The 24,447-nt window shown below is 36.9% G+C and overlaps 1 protein-coding gene and 1 non-coding gene across 16 annotated transcripts in view; one reads left to right on the forward strand and one right to left on the reverse strand.

The window, feature by feature from the left end:
- Window positions 1–754: 754 nt before the first annotated feature.
- RBM39 (RNA binding motif protein 39) overlaps window positions 755–24,447 on the reverse strand; it is a 32,614-nt gene continuing 8,921 nt past the window's right edge. For 6 of the 15 annotated variants that reach the window (XM_059706004.1, XM_059706007.1, XM_059706014.1 and 3 more), the window contains 12 exons: window positions 23,035–23,088; window positions 21,667–21,784; window positions 21,126–21,278; window positions 18,438–18,575; window positions 17,035–17,100; window positions 13,762–13,966; window positions 13,294–13,371; window positions 7,967–8,017; window positions 4,828–4,909; window positions 3,837–3,942; window positions 3,364–3,442; window positions 755–3,273 (listed from right to left, as the gene is read on the reverse strand). In XM_059706004.1, coding sequence (XP_059561987.1) covers window positions 3,173–3,273; window positions 3,364–3,442; window positions 3,837–3,942; window positions 4,828–4,909; window positions 7,967–8,017; window positions 13,294–13,371; window positions 13,762–13,966; window positions 17,035–17,100; window positions 18,438–18,575; window positions 21,126–21,278; window positions 21,667–21,784; window positions 23,035–23,088 — 1,231 coding nt within the window. In that variant the 3' untranslated portion in view covers window positions 755–3,172. Of the gene's footprint in view, window positions 3,274–3,363; window positions 3,443–3,836; window positions 3,943–4,827; window positions 4,910–7,966; window positions 8,018–13,293; window positions 13,372–13,761; window positions 13,967–17,034; window positions 17,101–18,437; window positions 18,576–21,125; window positions 21,279–21,666; window positions 21,785–23,034; window positions 23,089–23,184; window positions 23,251–24,447 lie in introns of all 15 variants that reach the window. The other 9 variants (XM_059706001.1, XM_059706005.1, XM_059706009.1 and 6 more) reach the window with 4 other exon arrangements.
- LOC132240318 (U6 spliceosomal RNA) lies at window positions 4,063–4,167 on the forward strand. Its single transcript, XR_009454248.1, has one exon. It is a non-coding gene; the product is annotated as a U6 spliceosomal RNA (small nuclear RNA).

Raw genomic sequence — 24,447 nt, forward strand, 5'->3', positions numbered from 1 at the left:
ACTCCAGACTATTATACAGCTTGCTTAGAGATTTTCTGAGGTAGGCCGAGTAGGTTTGTCGTTTTCACTAGACCTATATATTAACTACAAGCTCAAAAATTTCTCCATGGCTGGAACCTTTCATAGATTCTAGTAAACCCTTATTACTCAACCTTTTGATTTATCATCACCGTTTTAATTTTTTAATGTCTTTATTGTTGAAAGCATTGCATATGTCCCCTATCAGTGTTTCAAAAGGTGAAAAACAAGTTACAGGTAGATTTCATTTCAAGGTCACAATGCAAAAGGGTGGTTTTTTTTAGTATGTTTAGCAACACCAGCCAGGCAGGAATGTTTTATTTTCAATACTATGTTCATTCAAAAGTTGTCCAGATATACCTGCTGGCTTGATGAGAAAAAGAACCAGTTATGATTCAGTCATGCATCTGAGGTGACAAAGGCGAGAATACAGGAGTATGACTCTGTTTACATCTCAGGGAATTGTGCTGTGAATATTTTCCTGTGGTTTCACTTTTGTTGCTTATTTTCATTTTTTTACTGTACATTTCCTTTTTTTAAAAAAATATATTTTATTGATTTTTTACAGAGAGGAAAGGAGAGAGATAGAGAGTTAGAAACATCGATCAGCTGCCTCCTGCACTCCCCCCACTGGGGATGTGCCCGCAACCCAGGTACATGCCCTTGACCGGAATCGAACCTGGGACCTTTCAGTCCGCAAGCCGACGCTCTATCCACTGAGCCAAACCGGTTTCAGCTGTACATTTCCTTTTTGTAAACTTACATTTTATGTCTTTGTCTTTAAAGTGTCTAAACAGTACATTATAGACATGTACTGTATATAAGAAAAGTTATGCCCTGGCCAGTGTAGCTCAGATGGAGTGTGCAGGTTCTATTTGTCAGGGCATACACCCATGTTGTGAGTTTGATCACCGGTCCAATGAAGGCAGTCAATTGATGTTTCCCTTCTCTCAAATGGATGATTCTCTCTCCCACCCCCCTCTAAAAATCAATAAAGATTTTTTAAAGTTTAAAACAGAATCATTTGAGTCTGGAATGAATTGTTTACATTATTTCTAATGGGGGAAAAATGCTTTAGTTTTCTAACTCTTCCAGAACAAATTAAGTTGGAGAACCGGTTCAGCTGTAATTGCCTTGAAAGTAGGTTCGTAGTAAATGGGAATGTTTTCAAGAAACTAGACTTATCTAATATTTTGTGGACATAGGACTCTCAGATTCAGCCAAAATCAGGGTTACTACCACAGTACAAATAGCAGTTACAGATTTTCCAGAGTAGATGAGATGACTACCTAAAGGATTTCACTCAAAATGGCAATTTGCATTACTTTCTATGTATTACACTATTCAAATTGCCAAACTCGTATATATTTGCTTTGAACATCATTTACAACCCAAATTCCATTCTGTGTAGAGCTAAATTTTGCTCCCTTTATTAAACCATGGCTATCTTTGCTGGAATGAGGAAACCTGACAGAACCAGGACTTGATTCAATAATTTAAAAATTATAGCTCCTTTGGAAAGAAAAGAAAAACAAGTTAGCCCCAAGAAACACTGCTGTGTTTAAAAAAAAAATCAATATTAATCTTGAAACTTCAGGTTGAATAACTAAATCAATTTTGGACTACTCATCCAAAAGGGTTGGTAGAAAATTGTGATGGCTCCATACTCAAAATTGATTAGGTAACTTGGTATCTAAGTAAATATAGTGTAAAGCCTGTGCCTCAATGCTAACAAATCAATGTAGCAGAAACAGAAATGAGGTAAGAAAATCAGTATTAGATGATAATTATTCCATTAGAATCAACATTACCCATCCAAAGGTTCAACCTACACACAACTTGAAGCAGAGTTCAGAGTATAAATGGTGATGGCTCACTACCCAAGTTAAAGCTCAAAATTCCATAATAAGGTAAATGCATTAAACTTGGGAAGTCAGTTTGAACTCATTCCATTTTTGTTCAGTATTTACTTCAAATAGTAAAGCATTTTTTTTCCCCCACAAGGATGTCCAGACAACACAGGAAACTTAACGCCCAAGTTTAAAGCCTGGATGAATGTTTTGTTTCCTTTTTTGTAAATCAGTTTTAATACATTACCCTAAATAGGTACAATGCCAAGAGAATGATATACAGGAATGTATAGACACCTTGAGGGCAAGAATTTATCCAGACTGCTAATAATTGTTCCAAAGAGGCAAATACCTAATAACTACTAAAAGTCAAAGAAACTAATATTCTATTTTCATGTTTCTATGACTTCAAAACATTTCAAAAATGAAGATTTCTTGTGGCCTTTTTAAGAGAATTTTATTTGAGTGGTTCTTACAAAGATTGTTGCAATATGAAAGTCATTTGTTTGATAGAAATATCAAGCTGTCTTGTCAAACACACTGAAGTAACCCAAAAATATATTTCAGAGCTCACAGAGCTTAAAAAGAGCAAAGATTATATGCAACCAGACAAAACCTATTTCTGCATTTCCCATTTCTTGCTCAGACTGTTTTGCTTACCAGACTCACTAAACATCTTGAGGAAATGCAGGGATCATTTTGTTTGGAATCTTAGACACACTAGAACACATATTTACAGAGAAACTTTTACAGGTACATTAATTGAAAAGATACCATTCAGAAATGTAATTTTGAAATCTTTTCTTGCTAACTGATCAGAGTGCAAGATGAGATGTTAATCAAACAGCCCTTTAGCTGTCTTGAATTTCCATACACTAAATGTGTATTTCAGAAACCTCTGCTAAGCCATTAGCCATATCAACATTAGTGAAAATGTGAAATGTAACTGTTGTGTAAAAAGTTAGGCTTCTGAAATGAAACATTAAAAACATTATATCCCTGTCTGCCTTTTTACATTAAGCACATTTGTTCCCCTAGAGCTATTTCTATAGATCCTTAATGTAATTTTCTACATGTACATATAAAAGGCAGAACAAGAGAACAGTTTTGTATACAGTGGGATTTGCTATATAGGGAGAACGAGCACACTGCATTCCTGTTAACATTTTTATTTTTTCACGGTAACAGGAATTGTATACAAATGACAGTAGACCCTTGCCTCTTTATTTTATCTAAATAAAAGATAACTCAAGATGAATTCTCAAAAGAAAAAGAGCTATGTACATAAGAGACTATATCTTCCTTCATCGTCTACTTGGGACCAGTAGTTGTGTTGCTGTCATAGAATCAGGAAAGAGGTTGTGATAAGTTGGAAGAGGTACATACGCTGCTGTTATCATTTTACCTGTTGAAAGAAACAGACATTGATAGTTTAATATCTTCACTTAGATTAATTAGAGCCTTAATAATCACTCAGAAAAAGAAACAAACTCACCAGCAAACCACCTGCCATGCAAAGCATTTACAGCAGCAATGGCTGCAGCAATTGATGGGCACTTCACATACACGTTGCCCTAAAATACAATTTAAAAAGTATTATCCTAAACAGTGTGCATTTGAACAGGTTTATTCAAGCGGCCTACAGATAGACTCAGTGTTCTATAACTATGTAATTGTTTAATCATAATATGACCCAAGTATCTGTAAAGTTTAAGGCAAAGAGAACAACATTTTTGCTTATTAAAAAGAGCAAATAGCCCTAGATGGTTTGGCTGAGTGGATAGAGAGTCAGCCTGCAGACAGAAGAGTCCCAGGTTTGATTCTGGTCAAGGGCACAAACCCAGGTAGGGGGTGTGCAGGAGGCAGCCAATCTGTGATTCTCTCTCATCATTGATGTTTCTGTATCTCCCTCTCCGTTCCTCTCTTAAATCAATAAAAATATATTAAAAAAATAAAAAGAGCAAATACCTGAGCTGAATTTTTGTCAACATAAATATGAATAACTCCTCCATGTTTATTACATTCTTCAATCACATCATCCTTAATCTCTGTATCCCATCCAACTTCTTCTTCTCTGTAAGAAAGTATAAGCTTTATTAGACACCGTATAAACATTTTAAAATATGCATTCTTTTAAAAAATCAGTGTTAGGTATAGGCACTGGAGGAAATAAAGAAGATATAAAACATTTCTAGTGCTCGCTTCGGCAGCACATATACTAAAAATTGGAACAATACAGAGATTAGCATGGCCCCTGCGCAAGGATGACATGCAAATTCGTGAAGCGTTCCATATTTTAAAAAATAAATAAAAAAATTAAAAAAACATTTCTAAAGGTTATAAATTTTTAAGTCACTTAAATGATTTATTGACATTTTTCAAATGATTCTTATAACAACAGTTTATCACCATTTCATAGACAAAGCTAACAGAATACAAGACTCTCTTTCTACGGTAAACTCTGAACTAATATTAATGCAAACAGCATATTATAAATTATTAAAGTTGTATGAAACATATTTTCTCAAATATAGTAACTGATTTAAAAATTTACCAAACAAAAACAAGATGTGGACTAATTAATAAATGGCATTCTAATCACTGGCTAGGCAGTAGAAAATATTTCTAATTAACAGCATGCACTAATCAAAAGAAAATTTAAAAAAAAAACCACAAACTTTTCTGCTATTAGACTGAAATAAGCTTAAAATCTCAAAGCCCATAATTGGTATAAGCTGGTGACCAAAATAAACACTGACACAACCTTTAGTAAAGTTAGATATAAACGGGAAATATAAAATCTGCACAGCTTTCAATTCTAATCTTACAAACACATCCAAAGAAAATAATCAACAATGTGCATAATGTGCTAAAAGGATAAAAAGTGTTGCACTATTTGAACTATGAAATATATGGAAATATCCTAAGAGTTTGAACTTGACCAAAGTATATTACTTACGTTTGAGGGTTAAACATGTTAGAGAGTTGAAAACACTGTGTTGCAAGAGGTTGAACAGAGGCAGCTGCAGCTAAAGCTGAAGCTAAAAAAAAAAAGAGAGAGAGCAATTAGTTCCATGGAAAATGCATCAAAATAAAACAAAAAAACCCACTAAACCCAAAGTATGAAACTAGGTATAGTGTCAAGCCAGAAACTTAACTAATTTACCTTACTTTAATAAGGCTATCAAAGTACGTAACAGAACTCCATTTTAGTTGCCAGAAAACTGTGGCAATATTTGAAGTGGCCAATCTTGAAAAAGTTGGGAGTTTTATTTTCACAAGGGAAATTAAACTTTATGTGTAATCAAACTTAAATTATACAAACAACAACACAAATCAATCCAGAAAGACAAAGGATTAAACTGAACATTGACTTTATAAAATTGCTTGAGTTTATACCTGAGAAGCAGGGGGTAATAAGAATATATCTTTTAGCCGAAACCGGTTTGGCTCAGTGGATAGAGCGTCGGCCTGCGGACTGAAAGGTCCCAGGTTCGATTCCGGTCAAGGGCATGTACCTGGGTTGCGGGCACTTCCCCAGTGGGGAGTGTGCAGCAGGCAGCTGATCGATGTTTCTCTCATAGATGTTTCTAACTCTCTATCTCTCTCCCTTCCTCTCTGTAAAAAATCAATGAAATATACTTAAAACAAACAAACAAAAAAAAGAACATATCTTTTGGCCCAGCCAGGGTCAATCAGCAATTGAGTGTCAACCTAGGTCCTAGGACCAAGAGGGTCACCCATTCGATTACTGGCAGGGGCACATGCCTGGGTTGCGGGCTCAATCCCCAGTAGTGGGCGGCTGATTGAAGATATCTCTCTCTTATCAATGTTTCTGTCTCTATCCTTCTCCCTCTCTCTCTGAAAATCCATAAAAACACTAAGAAATATGATCTTTAAAATTCGAAAATAAGGCCGTGGAAGGTAGCTCAGTCCCAATACGCCAAGATTGTGGGTTTGATCACTGTTCAGGGCAAAGAAGCAACCAAGGAATGCATAAATAAGTGCAACAACAAATGGATGTTTCTCTCCACCTCCCACACCTCTAACATGAATAAAGTGCCAAATAAATGTATGACCCTATTGTATTTCTTAGGATTCTATCCATGAATATATGGTTATATATTCCTAAAAAAACACAAACATAAAAGGATTAAGTTTTAAAAATAAGATGCATAAAACCACCCAAGCATCTAAGACTTAATATCCTAGGACAGTGGTCAGCAAACTGCGGCCCCTTTAGGGTGGCTCTTCCACAAAATACCACGTGCGGATGCACACGTACAGTGCGATTGAAACTTTGTGGCCACACTCAAGGGGCCAAAGAGCCGCATGTGGCTCACGAGCCACAGTTTGCCGATCACTGTCCTAGGATTATAAATTCTATTACAAAACCAGATTAATCTTTAAAAAATGATTATGTCTGCTTTTGCATAAGAATAGACTAGCACGAAAAATAAAACTAAAATATTCACTATATTAAAAAAAACAAAAAACTGAACACTGATATTTAAGCTCAGCATTTAAAACCCTATTGGTTTTAAGTATGAAGTGAGAGCACTGGCCAAGACAGCCGCTCCATTGTCTACATGTGATTTATAAAACATTACAAGTGGCTGTTACACAACTCACCGTAATCATAACATTTGACCAAATTTCATTCCAATACATAACAACAAAGCTAAGGATAAAACAGTGCATTAGAAATTATAATTAAACATTCACCTGAGGAAGTACCAGAAATATTCCATTGAATAAAAATTTTGGTTACACATGAAATACATCATAAATTTTTTTCTGATAGAATTAGGCTATATATTAAAGTAACTAACAGATGTCAAACTCTATTGGGGAAAGTTAAAGATGCAACCATGTTTATATTACAGTTAAAAAATACAGCCTGCCCGGCTGGTGTCACTCAATTATTAAGTATCAACCCATGAACCAGGAGGTAACGGATCGCCTCCCAGTCAGGGAACATGCTCGGGTTGTGGGCTCGATCCTACTAAGGGTTGTGCTGGAGGTGGCCAATCAATGATTCTTCTCTCATCATTGATGTTTCTATCTCTCTCTTCCCCTTTCTCTCTGAAATCAATAAAAATATTTGAAAACCAAACAAAAAAAGATAGGTGAAAATATATCTTAAAAACAAAAGGCCTGCTGTGTACGCTCATCATAAATAAATGGAAGTATGCTTGGGAAGAAAAACTAGAAGGACATTACAAAATAATTGAGAACTTGTATTTTTCCATTTCCTCCAATTAATTATGACAATATACTATGAATACTGAAAAATATTTAGAAAATGTATAATAGAAATATTCCAGCTCAACCTAGAAGAATGCAGAACACAATAATAAATTCAGCAGAGAAATATAGTTAATAGAAAAATCTAGTTCAACTTTTTAAAAGCTGCTAGAAATAAAAGGATTGATATAGCTGCCTCATTTAATTCCTATCAAAGAACATGGTAGATATTTCATATAGAATAATTTCCCTAAACAACTTTAAGTATAGCCTAAAAAAATGAGATACTGAATTTGCTCAGTATCAAATAGTTCTATCAAATGGCACATATTTACGTGGACATTAAAAACAAGAAAAATAGCCCACTTTATAAATCATTTCAATCTCTGAAGTCTGCATGCAATTTTGTTCTGGATAATATTCTCATTGCTTGGTACCGCATATACAAATCACTGGAGTTAGAGCCAATTTTCCAAATCTTATATTAAGTTGACAAACTATGTTCTGAAAGATTTGTCTATCTAAATGACAAATTTCACTTTCTGACTTCTATGTAAAACTTACTAATAATCACTACACAAAAATAAGTGTAAGAGGCTTAAAATACTTCTAAGCAAGCTAAAGCTAAAAAAAGCACAAACATTTTCATTTTTTATCCATGCAACTGTAATAGTTTTGTGATTGGGGCTTCCAAAACATACAGTAGCAAATAGCTTACTGTGAGTGTAATGTAATATATGACTATCATTCTGACAAAACTGGATCCAAAATAAAATACAATAATAAATATAAAGAACTATGTCTTGCTACATTTACATTTATTTCAAAGACAAATAAAAAGCTCAACTCACCTTCAGTCTGTTGGGAAAGTCTTGTTTGCAAATCTATAACAAAAGAGAATTCTACAGCTCAGTGCAGGAACAATGAAGAGCCTCAACTAACAGGGTAAATGTCAGGAGAGCATTAATAAAAGAGGACTACTGTAGCAGGGTTTGTGAAAATGAACTTATAGTAAAACCTGGCAGCCAAACCCCCTTCCCCATTCCTCATTGGCAAGGCTTTGGGGGCCTTCTCTCCTCCTGTCCTAGAAAACTTATGCCTCTCTTTTCTTATTCCTAGTAAGAACTCTTCCACATCTAAAATACTACATTCCACTACACTAGTCTGCACATGGGAATAATGGGAAATGGGGAAAGGGAAGCAAACCGGTAAGAAAATACATGAAAACCCTGATCTTGAGAATTCAATTCCAAGTACTTGGGATAGTCAACTATTTATTGTTCTAACAGTGGGAATAATAAGCATTTTAAACTTTTAGAAAGAATAGTAATATCAAACAGCTTTAAACACTTTCACTAATCTACCAACTGAAGTAGTAAGAGCAGCACCAGTGGAAAATACACCATTTTAACTTTATACTTTTTGAAAGTGCTTTTAGGATTAAAAAGAGTCAAGTCCAACCAAGAAGATGAAATTTTTTTTTAAAAAAATCTGGTTTTATGACCTAGTCTGGAAATTTATTGAGGCAGGAATGAAATCTCATTGGGTTTACCATAATTTATGAAATACAGAAAAATCTAAGCAACTAGTCAGCATTAAAAATAAAGAGAACAGGAATTTTTACCACTATATTTCCCATATAATTGTTAATACTTCTACACTAAAAGGCAAGTTAAGAGAAAGCTGCTAACAAGTAAAAATAGCAGCAGGTCTGAATAGTCAAGAAAATGCCAGTGTTGAAAAGCTATCTTTAAGTTCGAAGTTTCAGAAATATACAGTATAGAAATGGTTTAGCTTTAATACCCAATTGTCATTAACATGAGATTCAACTGCAACACTTTTATTGCCATTTGGGTTCCTTGCTGAGTACATGAAAATGATCATAAAACATGGGCAAAAACTAACGGGATCCACAGCCCAAGTTATATTGGGATATAAGTATACCTGGGTCCTAGGTGCTCAAATTTGGCATCTCAAGGAGTTGAAGAAATATAACTGATGTATACTGAAGGAACTTGAAGATATGACCATAGGAACATTGTCAATAAACTTTAAATTATAACACAATTTGTCTTTTTTTTCCTAAAACGGGAAAAAATGTATAGATATCAGAAATCCATGCTACTTTTAAGTGTTAATAAATCCCTATAAAAACTTCAAAAATAAAAACTTTTTTAACATGACTTTCTGATCACAAGATTATGGCCAGAGGAATATGAAGTCACCAAAACTAATTTGGAGGTTGCCAAGAACTTATTTTAAAGTGTTTTCAAGTCTGACCAAGAACTCTGACACTTGGAAACAAATTAAGAAGATATGAATATTTAAAAGCATGTTTTCTTTTCATAAAAAAATTTCCAATTTTTTATGTCATTTGTTACGACAAGTTAGAAAATAAAGCATGGGTTTCATAAAGGTAAGAACCCTATCTTAGAATCTAAATTTCCAGAATATAAGCATGTGGAGCCTGGCCAGAGTGGCTCAGTTGGTTGAGCATGATCCCATGCACCAAAAGGTTGGCCCATTGATTACCAGTCAGGGCACATGCCTGGATTGTGGGCTCACCCCCAGTAAGGGATGAAAGAAGGCAGCTGACTGAAAAATCTTTAATTAGGTAAAGATACTGTTTTTGAAGACTAAATCTATTTGATTTACGATCCAGAATAAACCTAAGATTGTTAAGATATCAATCATGTCACTGCATCAAATCCCCAAAGGTAGGGAACAAATCTCATTCATTAGCCTTTCGTGAGAATATATAGAATATGTTGAACAATCAGACATTTCCTAAATTATTGAAAGAATGACCTGAACAGTGGGGAGCAATACAAGAATGGCCTTCAAAATAAATAATTTTCAAACCAAAGACTACGAATTATTTACAGCAAATGATTTCTATAACTACTTGTTCACTGAAAATTATATGCCTAATGCTTATTTAAAATGTCAAAATAGCCCTAGCTGGTTTGGCTCAGTGGATAGAGCGTGGCCTGCGGACTGAAGGGTCCCAGGTTCGATTCTGGCAAGGGCACATGCCTGGGTTGCGGGCTTGATCCCCAGTAAGGGTGTGCAGGAGGAAGCCAATCAATGAATTTCTTTCATCATTGATGTTTCTATCTCCCTTCCTCTCTGAAATAAATTTTAAAAAATGTTTTGTTTTTTTTTTGCCGAAACGGGTTTGGCTCAGTGGATAGAGCGTCGGCCTGCGGACTGAAAGGTCCCGGGTTCGATTCCGGTCAAGGGCATGTACCTTGGTTGCAGGCACATCCCCAGTGGGGAGTGTGCGGGAGGCAGCTGGTCGATGTTTCTCTCTCATCGATGTTTCTAACTCTCTCTCTCTCTCCTTTCCTCTCTGTAAAAACTCAATAAAATTTATTTAAAAAAAAAATGTATTTTTTTTAAAAAATCAAAATAAATTAGAGTAATTGTTGTGATTTTATCTTCTTATAAGATTACATTTGGCATAGTTTTGTCAAAAATTTTAGAGAATAACTATTAGATTTCAAAATAAATCACTCAATTTGATAGGAAGCACAGAAAATTAAAGGCAGGTTTCTAAAGGCACTGTCACAACTTTTGGATATCCAGTAAAAAAGAAAACACTGCCCTGGCGATTGTGCTCAGTGGTTAGAGCATGTCACTTGTCTTTTCCAGGTCAAGGGAAAGTACCCGAGTTGCAGGTTCCATCCCTAGTCCCAGCTGAGGTGGGAGGCAACAAAGTGATGTCTCTCTCTCACATCAATCATCAGTATTTCTCTTTGCTCTCTGGCTCCCGCCCTCCCTCCCTTCCACTCTCTCTAAAAATCATTAGCGAAAAAATATCCTTGGGGGAGAATTAACAACAAATAAAATGAAAGAAAAGTCCCCCTTCTAACTAATGAAGAGCCATATAAAAGTAGAAAATTATACTATTAATCACCTAATGAACTTTCAATTTAGAAGAAAATCAATCATGAAGCAACCACATGAACTTTTTTGTATAGATTCAGTACCATCATCTCATTATTTACTTTTTTAAATAATTTTTTATTTTTCAATTACAATTGACATCCAGTATTATATTAGTTTCAGGTGTACATCTCATTTTTTATATATTGCAGCCTCACTTTATAGATATGGTGAAAGGATCAATTCATAATATTATGCTGGAAGCCAATTCCAGCATGACAGCAGACTGAATCATCTGGAGTGGCTGAAGGGCATTTCCCCAAACCTGAAAAGGATGCATTAAATTGATTGCTTGCTGCCAGCCAGCTCAGGGCATCTTAATCTACATGTTATTGTTTCCTCCTGGCCAAACACCTTAACAGCAGTAGGCTAATTCTCCCCATTCTGACAAGAAACTGTGTATAGGAAACCCTACCCTTTGAAGTGTGAATCTCCACCTCGCCTCAGGACAATTTGTGTTAATAAAAAGCATGGGGTCCTGAGATGAGGAGATCTTAGTTTCTTTAGCTAGGCTCCTCTGACCCGCAGTGCCTTTCAAAATTATGCTTCGTCTCCGGACTCTTTAAGTTACACACAGCCCCTTCCTTCTCCAGATTGCTGAACCCTTCTTAATGCTGGAACAAGAACCCCAGCAATATAAATTACGTACTTTCTTGGAATAAGTACTTCCTGTCATGCAAGGTTCACAATACAAATAGTTTTGATATGTACCAAAAAACCAGATTGTCAACATTTCAAAATCAAACATTATCCTAGCTTGTAGATAGGAGCTTAGATCAAGGTAAAGACAAATCCACATAATTAAGTTAAGCCATAAAAGAGAGGAAGACCATGTGTTTCATAAACCAAACTCCTAATAACTAGATAACTAGAGGCTCAGTGCCCAAAATTTGTGCACTGGAGCGTGAGCGCGCGGGCGTGTGTGTGTCCCGCAGCCCAGGAGCCCTTGGGAGATGTCCAACTGACAGCTTAGGCCTAAGCCTGCAGTCAGACATCCTTAGCATTGCCTTGGAGGCGGGAGAAGCTCTGCCACCGCTGCACTCACCAGCTGTGATCCTGGCTTCTGGCTGAGCGGCGCTCCCCCTGTGGGTGTGCACTGACCACCAGGGGGTAGCTCCAGCACTGAGCATCTGCCCCCTGGTGGTCAGCGCACATCATAGCAACTGGTCCTTCTGCCATTCAGTCAATTTGCATACTAGCATTTTATTATATAGGACTAGGGGCCCGGTGCACGAAATTCGTGCACTGGGTGTGTGTGGGGGGGGGAGTGAACCTCAGCCCAGCCTGCCCCCTCTCACATACTGGGAGCCCTCAGGCGTTGACCCCCATCACCCTCCAATCGCAGGATCGGCCCCTTGCCCAGGCCTGACGCCTCTGGCAGAGGCGTCCAGCCCGGGCAGCGGGGACCCGCACCTGCAGTGGCCCCGCGATCGTGGGCTTCGCTTTAGGCCCAGGCAAGGGACCCCTAGCTCCCGGGACTGCCAGCTTCAACCGTGCCCAGCTCCCATCGCTGGCTCCACCCCTACTTCCTGCTATCACTGGCCAGGGCGGAAAAGGCACCTGATTCTCCGATTATGGCAGGGGGCTTCTTCCTGCTTTCCCTTTCGCCTCCCTGCATTGTGCCTACATATGCAAATTAGCCGCCATCTTGTTGGCAGTTAACTTGCATATAGCCCTGATTAGCCAATGAAAAGGGTAGCTCGTACGCCAATTACCATTTTTCTCTTTTATTAGTGTTGATTGTAATAAACTGCCAATGCTCTCCTCCCTTCCTGTCCTCTCCAAGAACTTAATTCCCAAACTCAACATCTCAAAATAATGTGTACTGTTTAGGAAAGAACTTTACTGGGCAATTTACTGAGCACTCTTGATATTGCAATCACTTCAGTAAAGCTTGATTTAAAGTCCTCTGGTAGTTTTCTGAACTTAAATATTACAATGAAACATTTTTAGCTGTAAAGCAATATAAAGGTTTTGGTCTCTATGACTTGTAGCAATTTAAACTAAAATTGGTGTGAAGGATTCAATATAATATCCTGACAGCTTATTATGATTAGTAAATAATTCTGTCCTATATCTTCACTTTCTTATAGGGACATTTGAAATTTATTGGCTGTAAGTACTTGATGAATTGAATTCTCAGTAAGTCCTTTTAAATGCAAAAATTTGGCGAATTTTCGAATTAGGTGAAAAAACAATGATTGCAAATTAGAAAAGATTCAATTCCTACCTGCCACAGCACCAAATGCCAAGGAGCCACTCATTTGTAGAGCTTGCTGTGCTGCTGGTGGGATCTGCAAACCTGTACCTGGAAAAGAATAGGTCTTAAAGTCCTTAATGTGTTAAGAGCAGAAAAATCCAGATTTCTGAGTGTTTAATACCAAAGTCACTCCAATAGTAAACATGACAAGCAGCATATAGTGTAAAAGATACAATTAAGTTTATTCTGAATTTTGAGAATGTTATTTTTATAGAAAGCACAAGGAATCCTGTAGCATACAATGTGGTACTCAAAAATGCACCACCATAAAGTAGATTCCATTAGAACTTTAAGGTGAGGAACTTAATCTATGAAATTACATACATGTGCTGCCCACAGAGAACATCAATTCCAAAATAAATCACTTTCCATTAGTCTAGATAACTTTCTCATTATCATAGTCATACTAAATCATTAACACTAAAAAAAGAAACTTACCCTCTGCAAGTCTTGCCATTAATTGAAGACGACCAGTTGTTCCCAAATCAATTCCAGTCCTTTCCAGTTCATCACTGTCCAAAAAGGAGCTAGCGCTGGAAGCATCAGTTCGTTCAGTAACATGACCAACTTTCATTGGCCTTCCTGCTAGCTCAAATCCATTAAGTTGTTCCAAAGCCTTCTTGGCACATTCTGAATCGGAAAACTAATCAAGGGAGAGGTAAAAAAAAAAAAAAAAGTCCAGTAGATTAGTTTACATAGGTAAGGAAATGCTTGCTTATTAAGTTCACTAGAGTACCGGTGCACGAAATTGGTGCACTGGGTGTGTGTGTGTGTGTGTGTGTGTGTGTGTGTGTGTGTGTGTGTGTGTGGTGGTGGTGGTGGTGGTGGTGGTGGTTGGTGTCCTCTCAGCCTGGCCTGCACCGTCTTGCAGTCTGGGAGCTCTCCGGGGATGTCTGATTGCAACGGAGGTGGGAGAGGTTCCCACCACTGCCGCTGTGCTCACCAGTCTTGGCTCAGGGCTTCTGGCTGAGCAGCGCTCCCTCTGTGGGAGCACATTGATCAACAGGAGGCAGCTCCTACGTTGAGTGTCTGCCCCTGGTGGTCAGTGCGTGTATGGCGACCGGTCATTCCGTGATTCGGTCAATTTGCATATTAGCCTTTTATTATGTAGGATTATATTCAATAATTATAACTGGGCGGATGATGAAGTAATTTCAAACTATAATATCACGAACATAATCAGACCGTATTATTGACATAATTTAAAATGACAAGATAGAGCCAGGCTGGTGTGGGACAATGGTTGAGCATCAACCTCTGACAGAGGACGTCATGATTCGATTCCTGGTCAGGGCACATGCCAGGGTTGGAAGCTTGATCCCCAGTGGGGGATGTGATTGGAGGCAGCTGATCAATGGTTCTTTTTCATCATTAATGTTTCTATCTCCCCTTTCCCTTCTTTGAAATCAATAAAAATATATTAAAAAATAAAGAGTGAAAGGCTCCTAAAAGGAAGCTTAAAAAAAGAAAATGACAAGATAGGGATTCCCTCTCAAAAGCATGCCAGCACCTTTCCCATCCCCTCCTCCTCTGTACCCCTTTTCCCCCCTAAACTTGCATCCAACTTGTTTCCTGAGCCCATTTCTTCCATGACACATCAATTGGTGCCTCTGGAACCCCCACCCCAGAATCGAACCCGGGACCCTTTTAGTTCATGGGTGGATGCTCCAAATATTGAGCCAAATCAGTGAGGGCCAGATATTATCTTTAATACAAAATTCTAGGTCAACTTTTCTTGCCAATGAAATCACGAATATTCTTAATTCCAGGCTACAAACGCAGAAAAATGCTAATCCATACCCTCTGGTTTTAATTTAATGAGAGAAAGGAACATATTCCCATGAATCCTGTACTTTAATCTTTCATCAGAATGTTTATTGTTTAAAATAATTTCTGGCCTTGGCCAGGTAACTCAGTTGGTTAGAGTGTCCTTCTCATATGTCAAGGTTTTGGGTTCAATTTCTGGTCAGGGCACATATAAGAAGCAATCAGTTAATCATAAGTAAGCATAAGTGAGTAGAACAACAAATTGATGTCCCTCACCAACCCCCCTTTCCTCTTTCTCTCTCAAAATAAAATCCTATATAATAAAGCGGTAATATGCAAATTAACCCTCATGCCATCACACTGTCACAAGATGGCTGCACCCACAGTGGAGGTGGGGTTCCCTTAACAAGCCATAACGAGCAATCAGCAGGGACCTGAGGCTGCATGGTGTCAGGCCAGGACGGGGGACCTGAGGTTGTGCCCCACATCCAGCTGAACTTGATTGGGGACCTCAGGACACCCCCCCGCATCCGGCAGGGCTTGACATGATACCTCAGACCACGACCCCCATCCGGCAGGGCTTAACGGGGGACCTCAAGCCGTACCTCATGACTGGCGGGGCTTGACGGGGGACCTTAAAGCACGCGTCCCACCACAGCCCAGGCTGGGCAACCTCAAGCTGTGCCCCCCGCCTGGCGGGGCTTGACGGGGGAGCTCAGGCCATGCACCCACCCCAGTGTCGGGCCAGGGGACCCGAGGCCACGCCCCCCGCCCCTCCCGGCACCAAGCGGAGAGACCTGAGGCTGTGCCCCCTGCCTGGAAGGACTTGACAGGAGTGGGGCCAACTGAGTCTCAGTCTTGTGCGATTTTGAAGCACATGCTGGTAGGCGAGGACTTGACTCTCAGTCCCATGGCACACCCCAGATTCTGACAGGAGGAAGACTTTCATATACATTTTACTAATTTTCTTTCATCTCTGACATTTCTATTATAGAGAAAGGGCACATAGCAACATTAAAATATTTCCTTTAATTAATTCCCTGTTAATGTGCATGAATTTCGTGCACCAGGCCACTAGTATAATAATATTGTTACTGAGATGGGAAAACTTATAGATAATCATTGTTACATTTAAAATCCCGTTAAAAAAAAGCACACCAATATTTATACTGGGGGAAGGAAGATGACCACATTAATGTTATAGAAACAAAATAAAATGTTGGTGATTTAAGATTTTTATAAACAAATTTTCTCCTTTCACCAGCACCATAGGGATTAAATAAAATCCCTATGACCATACAAAATACATTCTCTCCTACAACAGGTTTAAATTTTATGAGAATTTGAATATAAGACAATTATTTCTTGATTAAAACCGGGACCTATCTGTAATTTTAAATACTTGTTTATATTGGTCAGTTTTAGAGTGAAGGAGAAAAGACTGGGGGTAAGAGAGAAACAGAGATACATCATTTGTTTCACCTATTTATGCATTCATTGGTTGATTTTTTAGTTTTTAATCCTTAGGCAAGGATATGTGGTTCTTTTAAAATCATGGACTGGGGTGTAATGGCTAGTCAGAAACACAAGGCATTCCTCATCATTGTGGTAAGATGCATAGATATAAAAAGAATTTTAAGTAAAACGGAATCCCAACAGACCTCATTCAACAGACAAAAATGTGTCAAACAAGAGTCAAAAATTAAAGGAGAGACTTTAATTTTAAGAACAGTTGGCTAAGTAAACTGACCAAATACAGGATAATAGGAAACTGGTTAAATTTTCATATTTGGTGCATACATACTGCTACTAAAAAAAGGCTATGTCACACTAATTTAAGCCACTTGAAAATAATAGCCATGTGTGCTTCTCAACTATCAATAAATGAAGTTTTACTATGCTGCTTAAATCAAAAACATTCAAGTCATAATGTTAATTGTTTACCGTAATAAATCCATATCCCTTGGATCGACCTGTTTCACTATCCATCATGAGCTGGATACTTTCAATCTAGAAATAAAAAACATTAATTATTACTAAGTAAAAAGTAGGGGGTCAAATGTTTTTCCTTGAAACATGATTGAATAGTCTCCCTCTCCACCCTAAATAATAAATGAAAACATACCACAACCCAAATTACCCCAACCCCAAAATATTCTGAAAGCCTAGCAACTTCCCAAGCAAGAAGTCATGCACTGGAGAGCTAAAAATTATTTCAATAATATTAATCTTTTGCCTCAAAAACAAATAACAAAAAATAAAAAGTTCTTTGTAAAATACAGTCAGGTGTTAGAAATGAAAACATTTTTGTTTCCTTCCCATTATGCTGAACCCATCAAAAAATAATTCTCAATACCAGGCATGATAAATTGCCCAAAATGTTAAAATTATTTAAAAAGAACACTGGATTTAGTGATGATTGTGCAACTCTGTGAATAGAATAAAAAGCAATTAATTGTTTACTTTAAATGGGTGAACTGTGTGGTTTGTGAATTTTATCATATCCCAAAATAAAGCTGTCCACACAAACAAAGCATGAAAAATTAAGATGCAGTGTGCATTTGTATTTATTCATGTTCCAGTGGATTCAGGAAATGTATTCATTTTATAATGATTGATCAACCCATACATTTATGACTTGTGTATATTTCCAATACACAAAGCACTCACACTCTCAACATCCTAATGTTTACCACTATTGACTTAAAACAGTTTAAAAAAGGGGTAAAATGGGGTTGTGAAAGAAAGCAATAAAAATATACATTCAAGAGCAATGAACATTGCTAGTAGATAAGGTTCAGCAGGAACCAAGATTTGTATTCACGGGCACAAAATGAATCTTTTAAACCAAAGCACAACCTACTATTAAATATTTATTCTGCAATAAAATGTCTTTTTCAAAATGAGGACTCACTGGACATAAACAGAAAATCTAATTATTCTTTAATTTAGTAGAGAAACTTCTCTACATACCCCTAAATTTTCAGTAAGAAACAAAAGTACCCAAAAGAACAAACCAAGGGGAAAAAAGACTCTTGCTCCAAATGCATTCAGTACATTTTTATCATTCATGTTGATTTTTTAAATGATTGATTCTAATACTCACTAAGCATTTTACTGTAGCATTATAACAACATATTAATAGAATGTCTAACTTCAGATGGAAAAGAATAGATTGAGTTGTCACAATATTGAAGATCAATTGAAATTATCACAAAAACCTTGCAGAATCACCCTCCCCATGTTAATTTTTATAGAATATAACAAAGCAGATATACAAAATTATTATAGTTACATCTGGATCAAGAGCCTATTGAAAGTTATTGTTTCAAGAAATTGGGACTTACCCTTCCAAAAGGCTCAAAGATCCCCCGCAGCATATCTTCAGTTATGTTAAAGTGTAATGAGCCCACATAAAGCCTCATCGGTCCAGCACTTCCCTTTTGTAGATTGTTTGCCATTGCTGCAGCTCTGTTTTTTTCTGCCTACAAGTTACATTAAGTAAAAAGGCACACTATAAATCAAATCAAACCATTTAGTCATACGTCATTTTTCCCCAAGTACCTATCATAAAAAACTGGCGTACCTTTAGTATAGAACAGAAAGTTAAAGTTAAGTAAGTTCAAATCTCATTTAATTTGATGCTTCTGAGCCCTGGTGGTCAGGTGAATCTATAAACTATTAGGTTTGTACTCCTCCATCACAGGAAGAGAACAGACCAATTACTTTTCTATTGTTTACATACAATCAAGTGATAAATACCCAACATTAAGTACTCCTAAAATATTAACTAGGACATTATCACCTTTTACAGGTCATAAAGCAAATAATTTGATTATGGTTGCATAAACTTGTTAGCAGTGAAACTGGAATTTCAAGTCTGATTTGGTTACAAAGCTTATTTATAACTTATATGAGTCTGATGAAGGAACCAAAAATTTAGGAGTTATGGCATATTTAGTTCAGTGATTTGAAAACCTACCAACACAACTATTTAGGTACCGATGATGAATCCTAACATATACTTTCCTATTATATAAATATATTGATACATCCCAATTTTTCCACATCTAAATGAACTAAAATATATTTTGCCAATTTTGTAAAGAATCAGCATAGAGGAGTTATATTACAATTTGGATTATCTTAAAAGATATTCTTAAATTAATCTGGACTATTTTAGAAAATATCCCTTTTTTTTATTTTATATATTTTATTGATTTTTTACAGAGAGGAAGGGAGAGGGATAGAGAATTAGAAACATCAATGAGAGAGAAACATCGATCAGCTGCCTCCTGCACATCTCCCACTGGGGATGTGCCCGCAACCCAGGTACATGCCCCTGACCGGAATCGAACCTGGGACCTTTCAGTCTGCAGGTCGACGCTCCATCCACTGAGCCAAACCAGTTTCAGCGAGATATTCTTTTTTTTTAAAATAAATATATTTTTACTGATTTCAGAGAGGAAGGAAGAGAGAGAGATAGAAACATCAATGATGAGAGAGAATCATTGATTGGCTGCCTCCCTCATTCCCCACATTGGGGATCGAGCCCACAACTCAGGCATGTGCCCTTGACAGGGATAGAACCAGGGACCCTTCAGTCCACAGGCCGACACTCTATCCATTGTGCCAAACCAGCTAGGGCTAGAAAATATTCTTAAATTAGTTTGAAATATCTTACTTTAAAGAAATACTAGAAATGATGGCCATTCAAAAACTACTTTTTAAAAATTTATTGATTTTAGAGACAGGAAGGTAGAGAGGGGAGAAAAGGGAAGGGTAAAAGAAAGAAACAATTTGTTGTTCCATTTATTTATGCATTCATTTGGTTAATATTTTTTTGCCTTAAGAGAGTGGAAGGGAGGGAGACAGAAAGAGAAGCATTGATGTGAAAAACATCAATTGGTTGCCTCCAGCATGCAGCACCCAGGGGATTGAGCCAGCAACCGAGGTACATTGTGACCTTGGCCAGAATCACATCAGAGATCCTTCAATCCATGAGCCAACGCTCTATCCACTGAACCAAACCGGCTAGAACATTGGTTGATTCTTATATGTGCCCTGAGATCAAACCTGCAACCTTGGCCTTCTTGGGATGATGATACTCTTAACCAAATAAGCTAGCCAGCCAGGGCCAAATTATTCTTGACATGAAGTAAAATCTTCTGAAAATGTTAATTTTTTGTTATACTCACCAAGAACTGTTAATTCTCTGAAGGTCACTGGCTAACACTAACCACTGAGCAACCAGCCAGGACAGAAAATGTTAATTTTTTTTTTTTTAATGTCAAAATCAGTGTGCTCACCCTAGCCGGTTTGGCTCAGTGGATAGAGCGTCAGCCTGCGGATTGAAGGGTCCTAGGTTCGATTCCAGTCAAGGGTATGTACCTTGGTTGTGGGCACATCCCGTGTGGGGTGTGCAGGAGGCAGCTGATCGATGTTTCTCTCTCATCGATGTTTCTAACTCTATCCCTCTCCCTTCCTCTCTGTAAAAAAACCAATAAAATATACTTTTTTAAAAAATTAGTGTGCTCTCTCTCCTGGGAGCTCGCCATACCTTTCCCTCCCCACCTCTTCATACCTCATAGGCATGCATCTCCTAAACTCTTGCAACCAGGGAAGCAATGAGCAGCCACAGCTCTCCTGGTCTAAAGCCGTAAACCTGTCGCCAAGGCCCCTTTTCTCTAACTATTCAGTGAGCCAAAGTAGCTCTGCCTAGGCTCTCTCCTGTTGCTTCTTCTACTCTAATCCCTAACTTGTTTCATTGTCCCCAACTTTAATAAATGTACTCTCAAAAAAAGTCAAAATTGTTCAATTTGACAAACTGCAAGGAAAAAACATGTTCGTGGATGCTTAATAAACAACTAAGAGACTATTACAAATCAATAAAATTCTAGATCAAGTTCTCAAGTCTTTTTCATGAAGTAGGTATTTACACCTTAAGGCACAAAATACTACAGCACAACACTAAGCCAACAGCAGGTTTCCACTATTATCAATGATCAAAATCTAAAGCAAGAAAAAAAACTTACCTGTGATGCCTGTACTATGATTGGCACTCCTAAAACACGTTGGCCAGTTAATCCTATTGCTAGAGGCACTGAGCTAACATCAACAAACTCCACATAAGCAATTCCCTTGGACCGTCTTGAATTTCTATCAGAAATCATCCTCACATCTCGAACCTAAAAAGAAAACACACACTTAACACAAGGTTGTTTCTGGAACCATCCAGTATAAGCCATTCTAAATAATAATTTCAAAAACAGACAAGAGGCATATTATTGACAAAGCAAAGGTGTGAGCCATTAAAATTTTTTAAAGATAAGTACATTTGTGGGCCCACTTCTAGCTTCTATTTTTTGATAAATGTGGTAACATTTATCACCTCCAACACTTATTAACTTCCAAGTGAGGTTAAATAGAAATGTTAACAAAAAATAAATTCTGTATTTAAATTCTACTAAATCAAAAGGTTTGTGTTTAGATGTCTTCCATTTTATGTCATACTGACAATTACTGAAATGTTTCCAATTTCCACTTATATGACCTCCCTAAATAGGTCAAGATTACCTTTCCTACTGTAGAAAAAAACTCTTCCAGATCCCTTGGCCGAATTCTTGCTGCTAGCTGCATGCAGAAAACCGTCCTTGCATCTCTTTCCTCAGGAGTTAGATTATCAATAGGTTCCCTAACGGGAGTAAGAAATACAGCAATTTATAACTTATTCTTGTTAAAGTACATTTTCAGTAAACAGAATAAACTTCGATGTTTCGATCTCTCTAGCCATCTCTCTAAAATCAATAAAAACATTATTTTAAAACAGGAAATTATAGTAGTGGGCTACAATTTATTCATTATTACAAATAGCCTTACATTTCTAAATTTAAAGAAACTAAAGTGCCCAAGGGAGAAAATAAAAGCATAATAGATGACATTTACTTTTATAAGTTTTAAGGAAAATAAAAGTATCTATTAACATCAATTATGAAATATTCACTATATGGTTAAGGTTCTAAGTGAATCCTTCATGATACAAGCATAAACATGGTCTGTCTTATCCATGTTTTGAACATTCTCAGGAATACTTTTGAAATACTCTATACAAAATTCTGGTAGATCCCATCGAGAAATCAACAAGTGATTTTAAAAATATTACTGTAAAACAGACATACAAAGCTGGACTAGATCCAGAGAAGGATAACTAAAGGGAATTTTTAGATAGAAAATTAAATATTAGAGAGTTAAAAACCTCAATATCTGCAAGAGCTTTTAAAATTGAGGTTTTTACCAAATCCTGGAATATTAGAATATACCAAGTAACAGGATAAACTCAAAGTTAAAAAGTTTCCTCTAAGGCTGGTTGGCGTGGCTCAATGGTTGAGCATTGACCTATGAACCAGGAAATCACGGTTCAATTCTGGTCAGGGAACATGCACAGGTTGCAGAGTTGATCCCCAGTGTGGGGTATGCAGGAGGGAGCCAATTAATGATTCTCTCATCACTGATATTTCTATCTCTCCTTTCCTATCTGAAATCAGTTAAAAAACAAACAAACAGGTTCCCTTTAAGGGAAGGCAGAACACCAGTAAAGAACAATGCTATGAATATAATGCTGCCAATATAATAAAACGTTACGTGAACAAAATGGTAAATTGGACAGGTAAGTCTTATGTTTATTTAAAAGGAAAATAACCTATAGAAACATTGAAGAACCAAAGACTACTATTTAAAAACCAGTCAGCTTGGTTAAGATTTATTTATATGCAATTAAAAGGAAAGCTGTTGAAAATTTAGAAATACATTAACAGTACTAGTACTACAAAAGGACATTTAATATGGTCCAATTTACTTAATGTCACTAAATTTAGCAGTCGTATAAATTTCAAAAGCTGTATAAAAGCTAAAAGTTCTAAAGAAATAAATAGTGACAACAGCTACCTCACGGGGCTCTTGTCTTTTCTGAATGGACTTTTGCTTCGGGAACGTCGTCTGCTGCAAAGTTAAAAAGTTTCAGAAGTTACCCAAACAAGTACACCACATTAGTTCCTTGAAAAACAATTTAAACAATTCAGAAGTATGTTTAAAAACCTTAATTTGACGCTATGGGGCAACCCAATCTTTCCTCGGATGGCACTGTTAAATTTTGGTCCGGAGCTAAAAAGGAAACACAAAATTACACTAGTTACAGGTTTAGGGTCTTGCTAAGATCACGTTCATGTGCTCTCCAGCAAGCTTAACATTGTTTAGGCTGCTTCTTTTCCACCTCAATTATGAAGAGGAAATAGACTTTTTAATTCTATCCCAAGCAAACTGCTCTTACAGTTATCTATTCTGGACCACTGAGAGGTGCCAAGACCAAAGGTTACAGCCTCAAAATGTTTAAATTCTGAAAATGCTCATTCTTATTTTTAGTCTATAGTTTTTAAAAGATTACACACTTATGAATACATTCCTGAGGTTTACGAAAAACAGAAGTCCTTACTTCTCTCACACCAGAGATAACTAAAGTTAACAATTTTGGCGTGCATCTCTGCACACACTTTCTCAGGAACATACATATAATTCATGTTTTCTTAAGAGACTTCTTTAAAAAATGAGACTATTTATACATAATCATGAAACTCCAAAATTCCATTTTACAACAAATCTCAGGGACTGCATAAAAACACATCTAGCACATTCACTTCCCTGTGGCAAAATATTCCATAGTAAAGACGTGAAGGAAGTTCAATTCTTCAAAAACACTTTTTTTGAGGACTTGACATATTAAAGGTTTAAAAAAAAAAAAATCAAAAGGACAACTATTCTAAAATACAAATTTATTCTGTATTCTAAATAACTCTAAAAAGGTCCAGCAGTTTGGGGGCCTTTTATTTTGAAAGACCAAAAGAAACTAAATTTAAGAGACAAATCAGATGTCCCTTAGTGCTCATCCCGTTATTCTTTTCCAGAAAGGTAGCAAAATGAAGTATCTAGTGGTCTGTGACCCACCATTTAAATTTGTTTTCATGAGCTACACATGTACTTAACAACATCCAAGCAATTCCAAATAAATGATTTTGTATTAACACACTGTATGTGGGAAACGTATTTATACGTTTTACGTTGACTGTAGTAGTAGAGCGCGAGACACGTATTAATACGTTTTTTATAGACTAGCGGTAGAATGCGGGTAACGTATAAATACGTAAACTAAAGTTATCGTAATTTTACTGAACGTTGCCATTTGCGCAAAAAATTAGCAAAAATGGCCCGCGCCACCTGTTAGCGCACAATAAAAACTACCCGCAAACAATGTTTTAAGTCTTTGCTATTCAAGCTAATACTGATAAGAATATACATTTACTGAAT

This window comes from Myotis daubentonii, chromosome 8, assembly GCF_963259705.1.
Source record: "Myotis daubentonii chromosome 8, mMyoDau2.1, whole genome shotgun sequence".
Taxonomy (NCBI): Eukaryota; Metazoa; Chordata; class Mammalia; order Chiroptera; family Vespertilionidae; genus Myotis; species Myotis daubentonii.